Raw genomic sequence first — 11200 nt, 5'->3', positions numbered from 1 at the left:
GCCGAACTATAAAAATGCTCAGTCATTATCATTCCACCATTGGAAATCATTCTTACAAGTTGTTTAAGGTTGAGATATATTCCCAAAGCCTGGAGAATGGCAAAAGTAGTCTTCATTCCTAAAGCAGGGAAACCCTCACACGTTAACCCTTAAGATCTACGACCAATCAGCCTATCATCCTTCCTTCATAAAACCTTGAAAAGATTGTTTGATATTTACTTAAAACTCTAAGGGAAAATCAGTAGAATCAGCACTTCACTCGCTGATACGTATTATTGAACATTCCCTGGAATATAAAAAATATAACTTAGTACCGTTCCTAGATATTGAAGGAGCTTTCAACAACGTCAGTTACCAGGCGATCACAACAGCAATGGATAAGATGAAATTAGAGAAATCACTCATAGATCTTATAAGTCTCATGCTCAAAAGAAGAACAATAATTTCTAACCAACAGATCGGTGAATCGAGGCACTCCCCAAGGTGGGGTCGTTTCGCCTCTTTTATGGAACATGGTAGTAAACGACCCACTTACATCATTGGAAGCAAAGGGTTTCAAGATGATTGCCTATGATGACGACGTTGCAAGTTCTCTCGGAACTCCTACAAAATGCCTTAAATAGGCTAATTAAATGGGCTTAGCAATGAGGATTGGACGTCAATCCACATAAAAAGAATTAATACTCTTTTCGAGAAGATATAAAATTCCTCAGCCCACCCAAGATCAGAGGAATACCATAAAGCTTTTCCGACCAAGCTAAATATAAAGGCCTCAATTTAGACAAAAAACTAAATTGGAAGGCAAATTTAGTTGTAAAAAGGCCCATAGGATCAAAATGGGGCTTCTCCCCAAAAATAACCCACTGGCTATACACTTCGGTAATCAGACCGACACTCATTTATGGAGCTGTCGTATGGTGGACCGCACTGAAAAAGATGGTAAATCTAAATAAGCTCATCAAAGTCCAGCGGTCAGCAGGTATGTGCATCACAGGAGCACTTCGCTCAACACAAACCGCAGCACTGAAAGTGCTTTTAAACCTAACACCTCTTGATATCTTCTCCAAAATCGTGGCAGCCAACTCATGTGTAAGGCTTAGAGCCACCTCTCAATGGACCAGTAACATACTGGACATACTAATATTCTAGACAGTTTCAGATCTATCCCAGATCGCTTAGACTATACCACCCCAAAAATGGTATTCGGGAAAAAGCTTCCATGTGTCCATCCCTTCAAGATCCTCCTGGGAAGAAGAGAGACCCCTGGAAGACGATGCGGTACACTTCTATAGAGACGGTTCAAAGACCGATCACGGAGTTGAAAGAGGTATCTTTTCGGAACAACTGAATCTCAGTCTATGCTATAGACTTCCCAATCAATGTAGTATATTCCAGGCAGAAGTAAGGCTCATAAAAGAAGCACTATCCTGGCTCAAAGAAAACGTTATATCTTGTAAGGATATACGAATCTACTCTCAAACAGTCCATGATTGTCGACCATCTCTGAATGATATGACGGAACAGTTTAACATTCACCTCATGTGGGTGCCGGGTCACGGAGACATTCCGGGAAATTGAGCTCGCCAAAAACGGAACACTTCTGCCTAATTTTAGACAAAACATAACATAGGAACACCACTTGCTACATGCAAATATCTTCTCAAGCAATATGCTCTAGAAACAACAAATGCTATATGGTCACAGAGTACCACCTGCCTAGCAACCAAGCAAATATTGCCAAGTATAGACTAAAAACGGTCAAAAAGTATAAATTCTACAATTGGAGTAATAACAGGACACTGTCTCATAGGAAGACATGCTTTGAGGCTGGGGGTCTACATAAATGACTTCTGTAGAAGCTGCTTGGACGAGGAGGAAGAGGAAACAGTCCACCACCTTCTATGTACATGTTCAGCACTCTCCATTAGAAGGAATAACTTTCTCGGTAATCTCTTCTTCGATAATACCAGTGAACTGGCAACGATTCACACAAAACGTCTTTTTAACTTTATTAAAAGTACGAAATGGTTTGTTTAAGTTCATTACTCTCCCATGAGTAACCTCATTAGTGGTATCACAATGGACCCTTGAGATCTACGTGCGTCAATGACATCTGGACAGAAACTCCAACCTAACCTAACCTATCATCATAACAAACCTACCAAAAATAATATCGGCTTTCTCAAAAATTATTTTCGTCTACACTTACCTATGCTTCATTTCTGAAAACTTTTGTTTATGTATATTTTTTTCTTTGTTTTACATTAATAAAATGTTATCTACGGTAGTATTTATTATAATAAGAAATAAAAGCTTTTACGTCAAACTCATTTATTTTTCCATTATTAGCGGCATTTTTACTAAAAATACCTTTCAATTAATAATAAGTAAACTGGAACTTGGGAAACTTCTACCACAACATTCTCAATTATAAATGGTCTTCAACAGGGAGCGGTGAATTCGCCGATTCTCTCCAGCATTTACCCCAGCGATCTGATAGGTAGTCTTACAAAGGCAATTGCGTACGCCGACGATCTTATTGCGTACAGAACGGCCCGAAAGGTTGAGGTTATTAGAATTCTCTTGCAGCGTGATTTCGACAAGATTCAGCGATATTGCGACGACTGGAAACTGAAAATAAATGTCCAGAAGTCGGGGACAATTCTGTTCCGGACTCCGTTGGCTAGGGCCACGAGGGATACGTGCAAGAATGTGCGCAAGATGGTCATCGTTGATCTTCATGGGCAGCCATTAGCGAGCAAAAGTGTTGTGAAGTACCTCGGTTTCTGGTTAGATCAGTATTTATATTTCGACAGACATATAAATGCTGCTCTGACCAGGGCCAGAGGCGCTTCGCTCTGACGAAACGGCTGTTTTTTAGCAGTCGGCTTGACCCCATAGTGAAGGTAATTTGCTACATGGCCCTCATACGGCCAATGATCGGTTATGGTTGTCCTGTGTGGTTCAACGTTGCCCCTTCCCAGATGGAGAAGTTTCGGGTGTTCGAGTGGCAGTGTTTACGACGCTGCACCGGCTTATATTGAACAGCCGAATCTTCTTATGTGCATTACTATTCAAACGAGGTCCTATACAACGGCGCTCGAAACAACAGAATTGACAATTTCGTGATAAAACTCGTTCGAGGTCACATTGCAAGAGCTATGTCTTCGAGTATTTAGAGAGTGCACGCTTGAGCGGGTTCATTCCACCAGAGGCATTCCTCTTTTTAGATAAATGCGGTCTGATACAGGATAGATTGGCAGTCCCGTTAATCTACCACGTCAGACGAAGAACCGTGGATAGGCGACTCCCGTACAATCGGGACGTCATGGCACAAGGTGGAGCGGAGCTCCTTCGGTTCAGTAGGGCTGTGTCCGAGCGGGACCGAACTGATAGGATGAAGCAGGAGAACCAGTTTTGGTGGCTTCAATCGGCACTTGATAGTGGGTAGTCGGGATGGGGTTTTTAAGCCTTGGCCGGCTTACATACTTGTTTTATAGTTTTAGGGTTTAGTTTTAAGTAGAATAGGCATGGTGGCACAAAAAAAAAATAAAAAAAAAAAATTAAAAACAAAAAAAATCAAAGAAAAAAAGAACATGGAATAAAAAAAAATAAAAAACCATACAAAAAAGACAGTAAAATATAAAAACAAAAAACGTTAGATTTGCTGCTGTGGTTGTTCTAGTTTTAAGTAGTTTATAGGTAGAATAGGTAGTTTAAGTTAGTTTTAAGTTTTATTTAAGGACCTTATTTTAAGTAAATTGTAAGTAAAAATAAATAAAAAAGGTTATTGATATTAGTTTTTTTCAAAATTGTCTAATAAAAACAAAACAAATAAAGTTTAAATTGAAGTAAAATAGATCTTAAGGCCGAAAGGCATTACTAATTAGTGTTATAGTTTAGCTTAGTGTCCGTATGGGACCATTAAGTTAGTTGTAAGTTATGGATAATTAGGCTAGTTTTATGAATTTTTGTCTAGCTTTAAGATAGGTTTAAGAATTAATTATTAAAATTAATTTAAAAAAAAAAAAAAAATCAATCAAGTATGTTATGGATAAAGCTAGGCATTTTTATAAATTTCATTTTTTGTGTGACTATCATGAAGTCAAGATGTGGGATAGAAGTGCGTATGACGCCATAGCATGTTTGATAATTTATATGTGCACAAACGAAAATAGAAATAAAGTGTGGCGTTTGGCTCAAATTCTTTTGATTTTGTTAGAATTTTATCCCATGATTTGTTTTTTTCTAATTTGTTCTCGTACAAATCACTTTCGAATTCCATATTGGCGGTTCACATTTTATTGCTTCAATGAAATTTTCAATAGTTTGCATTTCGACGACATGTTAATTCAATAAAAATGGCAACACAAATGACGAATTGTTGTACCACAACGCCATACACGACGAACATGTTGAAAAACTTCAAAACATGTTGTAAACTTGCCCATAAACAGCCAACATGTAAGCCACAACTTCACGGTTTATAAAATATTTTATAAACCGTGGATTTGTTGGCCAACATGCCTATACCCGAATAATTTTCAGGCCAACACCAACAAATCACACCAACATGTTCACCGTGTATAACGTTATAACTCCTTTTTTAAATTTAATATTTATTAATCACAATGAAATTGAGAAATAATTGCAAGCTTAAATTATGGAGAAAAAAACTATTAATAAACTTGGATTAATTAATTTGATACAGATTTTTATAAACTCGCAAAAATAATATTTGGACCGTTCATTAACGAAAATTTAGTAGAATTCAATGAATTGCGCTTGCACCCTTAACTTAAATAATTTTTCACACTCATTTTTGATAAAATTAATTATAACAAACTAATGTGGAACATGCTTTTTTAAGAAAAACAATTACTGCAAAAGCTTAAAACTGACCTTTTCATCAAAAGAAGTAAAAAGAAAAATCTGAAAAAAACTTAGTCACCTCCCCACTTGATGTTGTTTTGCAAAGTGCCGCTAGCTAACCGCATCGTTTTGTTGTTGGTTTTCACCAAAAACACCCTATATGAAGATATAAATCCTTCGTACGGATAACCCTTCAAAACTCATGTGTTTGAATTATTGTATTTGTGTTTACTGGACGAATGCAACTTGAAAAAAAGATAAGTGTTTTCACGCATACATAGAATGACTTACTAAGTTTTTAGGGGAAATTTAATAAAATTAGAGGAGAAATCACACACTTTCTTCAAAGAGTTTATGAGTCCCATTCCGATTTCCAGTTTAGCTTTTTCGCAAACCAATATGGCTACCGAGGATTTATATCTTTACTAGAGTGTTTTTGGTGTTCATATCCATTCATGGACTAATTGTCAAAATTACAAATACAACAATATAAACAATTGGTTTTGGAGGGGAAAACGTACGAAAAATTCCCATCTTGTTGGATGGATTTTTTTTGTTGTTGTTTCAAAAGATATACAACAATGTAAACAATTGGGTATTGGAGGGGAAAACGTATAAAAGATTCTCATCTTGTTGGATGGAGTTTTTTTGTTGTTGTTGTTTCAGCCTAAAGCCAAAGCTGAATGACAACTACGTTTATCATCTTCTTATGATGTGTCTTTGATTCAAGAAACCTGTTCATTATTTCACTTTTGTTAATTAAATTATTATCTCCTAATAAACTAAATGGATTGAACACTCCTCCCTATTAATAGTGCTTTGTTTTCATTTGTGTTTACATTTCCTTCAAGAGCGTATTCCGTAAATAATTAAATATTATATAGGTAATAGTTATTGAAGTTGAAAACAATTTTAATGGCTAGAATTGAAAGCGGCTCTGCAATATTAAATGACCAACTTGATTATAATTACAAAAACTACTTAAACGATGGATTAGCGGATGATGATTCATGGATGGAGAATGCAAGTCAGAATGAAGAGGATTTTAAAGAATTTGACCATATTGCTGATGATCATATACCACCATTAAGTAATATTGATGATTCAAGCGATGAAAGTGTTAACAGCTGTCAAGCTATAGATTTCACATTGCACACTATAGCTGAAGAGAGCTGTGAAGATAGTGAATTCGATTTGAATAAGTGCAAAGACAAATATGGATATCCGAATACAAAAAACGATGTTTCGCCAACATATATGGAACAATATTTTGTTTTTGGTTTTGATGATCGAAATACAAGTGGCAATTGTCTTGAAGATAGTTCGTCTGAAATATTTAGCGATTTTAGTGACATTGTGGAACAAGAACCAAAGGAAACAAATAATGACATTTATGTTCAGAAACAATCTGATCTTCCTAAATCAAGACTTGAAAAATATTTCCTCTCCGAATTTATGGGATTTTGTGTAGAAAATAAGTCCGATAGTAGCGTTGGTAGTGACAGTGAAGGAAAACCAACTCCAAATCAACGAAAAAAAAAGTTACGAACAAGGCGAACACCCAGATCTAATTATTCTTCCCTTGATAATTTACTCGTTGAATGTGCAGAGCATGTCGAACAATCTATTGAAAGTCCGGAGTCTTCTGAATCGGACGTAGATGTATTTCCAAATGAAGTGGTAATATGTGATAAATTAGATAATATACATTCGGTGAAAAGAAAAAAAAATTATAGAAAACGTGAATTGGTCGAACTGACAACTTCAACTTCTTCAGCAGAATGTGGTAAGCTCAGCAAATCTTTGATATCAGAACTATTACCAAACAAGTCTGTTGGGAATCTGAAAAATTACCAAGTATTGTTCAATTCAAACAAAAGAAGTGATTTAAGGAAAAACCAATTTACAAAACTCGAAACTTCTTACAATAGAGCTGATAGTTTTAATAATTGGAGCTCAGACGAAGAAACAAATATTATGATGTCGAAAATGAGACATTTTTTTAAAACTCTTATAGCTGTTAAAACTAATAATGCAAACTTGAACTCCTCTTCTCCAAACAAGGATCCGATTGTTATATGTAAACCTAAATTCATTCCATTCCCTTATTTTGAAAGCGAACTCATCCGACTTATGAAAACTGTTCCTGGAATGAATAATCAGCAGTTAAAGGAAATTGTAGAATATTTAAGTAGCGAAGAAACATGGTCTGATTCAAACGATTCCTCCGACTTTAACACTTCTAATATTGATATAGTTTATAAGGATAAAAAGCATAGTCAATACTCTGCTCAATGTAACTGTAAAGATGATTCGATACAAAATGTAAGTCAAGACAATAGAATTTGCTTTATAGGACCAGAAACCGTTTTAATATATACAAACTTGTTTAAGTCGTTTATGCTAAAAAGTTCCAAAATGGCTAAAACTAAAATATTGGAAGTCAATAAATATGATGACCACTTGAGTAAAAGCTTAAAAACTGAACAACTTCTTGAAAATATTTGGCAGCATATTGGTCAAAAATTAGTCGATTTAATGCGTGAAGATAACATCAATACTGATTGTGTAACAAAGCAAAATATAGAAGAAATCACAGAAATATGTAAATTAAATGTAGTAAAATCCCAGAATGAAAATATTTTAAACAACATGGATAATTCGGCGATTATCGAAAGTCAACAACCAGCTTTCTCACCCAGGAGCAAATCTCACGATACATTATTGGGAACTTCTAGATCTTGGCACTCTTATTCTAACAGTGCTGTGAATGACAACTCAAGCGAAACTAGTGATTGCGACCGTTTTTCATGGCGAGGTAGTTTCGAGTCGGCGCTTTTAGCTCCGGGAGATTCTAGATATAAATTGCCTAATTATCGGGATAATGGATTCCGTATATCGCATCTGGATCGAGTTCAAAGTTGTGGAAGTATTTTAAGCAGTGAGAAGAGTAAATGTCTTGAAATTCAAAAAAAGTGGTTATCTACCTGTCTATGTAATAAATTAGATAAGGAAACGTCCTTTAGAAGATTGCTGCAAAAAAAGATGTGTACAAATTCTCTTCCTGGATTACAATCGAAAAAAAACGCTGCAAATTCAGAGTTTGATCTAAGTGAAGTTCAATCAAGTGTTAAAAGTGCACGATATCGTTCACCAGCTATACAATCTAATAACCCTTTGGCTCTAACAACATCAACAAGAAATCAAAATAAAACACAAGGAGAAACACAACATTTAAACTGCTCAAACAAACACATATCAACAAGTTCATGCTTTGGTAAGTTTCAATTGTATGACAAAAATAATTGGCCTTATGTTAAATTCAATGTTCCCAATTTTAAATTCTAACAGCCAATCCCTAAATAAAGTTTTAAAATCAATTTTAAATTCCAACTAGTATTTCTTGGTTTATATTTAAAAATTGGTTTAAAAAGTATTTATTCTCTATAATTTAATGAGACCGCGGTACAAATTTATAATTGAGTTTCAGGAATTTATAAAACAAAGTTCTAAGAAATAATTTATTTACATAGGTAATAATTAAAATTAAAATGCTAAAATTCAAAACACGTGAACAAGTTACTAGACTTCCGGATTTGATAGATTCAACTTAAAAAAATAATTAACAAACAAGTACTAATATTCTCGCAAAAAATTATTGGCACATTTTTACAAAAATTAAACCGATAGCCAAATTATAATCTTAACCATGTCTATCTGTTTGATAATAGCGATTAATATATTTGACATTGATTATATCAATTTTTCTCGACTTCGCATCCAATATTTTCCCATTCTTTCTTAAATGCATGTTCATGTTTAGATTTTGCGCTGTTTAATGCATGTGTAAAATTCTTCCCACAAATATTCGATTAGATTTAGGCCCGGAAATTGTAGTAGTTGTTGAAGTTGATGTGGAATGTTGTGCTAACCATATTTAAACATCTTGAACCGTTCTTTTGAGGTCATTGTTTTCTGAAAACAACGCCAACCCAGAACTATCACTTGCCTCTATATTCGATCACGTACTCGATTTTTTTTAATACATTCAAAATCATATGCTGGCGTCTTGTAACTCGAATTTTGTAACCGGCCGCGTGAAGCAGTCTAATTACTTGAACTTTTTCCAAAATTCTTGTCCCACTTCAGCAGGATAATGCGTTGACTTAATATTTGGATTGGTTTTGACTTTTTGGACAATCTCTTTACATTCACGAGCATTTAAGATACGAGGTCAAACTGCAAGCTTGGCAATTCAAAGTTAGACACAAACTTCAACTATGCACGATGTTTCGAATGGTGTATTGGAATCTATTAATTATTTTACCAATCTCTGCATGTGCTTTGGCATGGTTATTCATATTACTAAATGCTTTTGTATTCAGTAGTGTCTTTTTTTAGTGTAATTTGTATTCATTCTTATTTTAAAACATTTTTATTTCGAAAGACAGGCACTAAAGGAATTATTAATACCTTTAAATGCTTGCGTTCAAACACAGTGCGTATACTGAAAAAATATGGAAGGATCTAAGAGATCATGAACATTGGTCTTAAAATTCAAATATTACAATGGGAGGAAAAAAACAGTACGGTAAAGCATCCCACATTCTCGGAGTAACTTTTAAGAATGAGTTATTATTATTATTATTTGACCTTAATTGTTTGAGAGACTTAATGCAACTGGCTAAATCGACAGAGCATTGTTTGTAAAACTATCGTTAAAACAACGAAAGGCATGAACCATTTCGGTAGTGTTTGGTTGGTTTAATTTTGTTGGTTATAGTTCTATCACGTACTATTTTTGAAGATCTTTTTTGGATTCTTTCCAAAAGTCTAACTATTAAAAGAGTACTGTAAGGTGATTAGTTAACTGGATACAAATGCCACTCCGAAGGACAAGGATGTGAACCTAGAAACGAATATGAAAAGCTAAGGTTACTGTAGTCAGCGAAACAGTTTAGTGAATTAAACTTGAAACGAACCAATACAACTAAAATATTAAAATGTTAAAAAAAGTAGTTCCTAATCCAACGAAGTAGAGATTTAATAATGCCCAAAGCATGCACTTTCGATAAGAGCGCTTGGTGCCAACCTCTATCAGAAATACGAGAATAAACAAATACATATGAGTTATTTAGTTCTTTATTTTAATTTTTATATTTTATTGTTACAACTTAAGTTTTAATAATATTCTAAATCTCCGAAACGGGTCGTAGATTTAGAATATAATTAAAACTTAAGTTGTAAGATTAAAATATAAAAATTAAAATAAAAAACTAAATAACTCATATTTAATTGTTTATTTTCGTTTATCTAAAATACAACTTAGAAACAAGTAGATCACATCACGTATTTATCAGAAACTTTTGAAATCTCAACCCCAAACTGTCTTACCATTCTATTTAATTGCAAAAGTTAAATAACTAAAATTAATAAAAGTTGGGCCTATTGGTCTTTGACAAAAGAGCAAGAGGCCACATTAGTTTAAGAAATTAGACCAACTTATTTCACCAAAAGGAAAGCATTCAATATAGCGGTGCATAAAACAATGCAGTTTGTATGAGAGGCATGTACCCCTGCAACCTTTCTGCTTTAATACATTATAGGATTTGGAGTAGTTTTGAGGTAAGTTTTTTTTTTGGTAAAAATTCTTTGCAAAATTCACTTTGTACCAAGCTTATTTTTGCAAAGACTCCACTGTTTTCAGTCTTTACTCTATTCTGGGAAGTGAGAGTGAAAAGTGTTGTACAAATCATTTTACCATCTTTGCATTTATCTCTAATCACTTTTCACTTTGCATTTCGAGAAACAATTTTACAAAATGAGTCGTAAAATAAAAGTTGAAAAAAAGTGCAGTGTTATATGTTATTAGAAAAAAAACACATTTTATTTGGTAATTACCAAAATAATAACGTAAGTATTGGTTAATAAAATAATTGTATGTATTGATATACATTTAAGTTAATATATTATTTTATAGGTTAACAAACTAGTCAAAGTGGCTGTATGGAATGAAAAGAAAACTTAATCACTCCAACTGGCTTCGGTCCAAAAAACATGGAGCATTTTGTTTGGGCTCTGGAAGAATAGGAAATTAGTATGTATAACATGTTTCCAACATACATACATACAAAAGCTATATTACGTTGTTCTGATTATTTGTTTTGAAAATAATAGAAGATTTATTCTTAAACACTATTTTGTCAATTTGCAGAGTGAAAGATACAACGTTAGAAAAAATGGATCTAGAGGTGGGAGGACAGCGTTATGGACAAAGCTGACTTCGTCATTCTCGATATTCTGGATCAGACTGTTGTAGATGGACTGA

The 11200-nt window shown here is 34.1% G+C and overlaps 1 protein-coding gene across 1 annotated transcript in view; it reads left to right on the top strand.

Moving 5' to 3' along the window:
- Positions 1-5346: 5346 nt before the first annotated feature.
- The window catches only part of LOC129942742 (uncharacterized), a 163626-nt gene continuing 157772 nt past the window's right edge, over positions 5347-11200 (top strand). The window contains exon 1 of the mRNA XM_056051788.1: positions 5347-8149. Coding sequence (XP_055907763.1) covers positions 5788-8149 — 2362 coding nt within the window. The 5' untranslated portion in view covers positions 5347-5787. The remainder of the gene's footprint in view (positions 8150-11200) is intronic.

This window comes from Eupeodes corollae, chromosome 1 (assembly GCF_945859685.1).
Source record: "Eupeodes corollae chromosome 1, idEupCoro1.1, whole genome shotgun sequence".
In the NCBI taxonomy this organism is placed as follows: Eukaryota; Metazoa; Arthropoda; class Insecta; order Diptera; family Syrphidae; genus Eupeodes; species Eupeodes corollae.
Note: the sequence above shows the minus strand (reverse complement) of the source record. Positions and strands in the feature narration are given on the sequence as shown.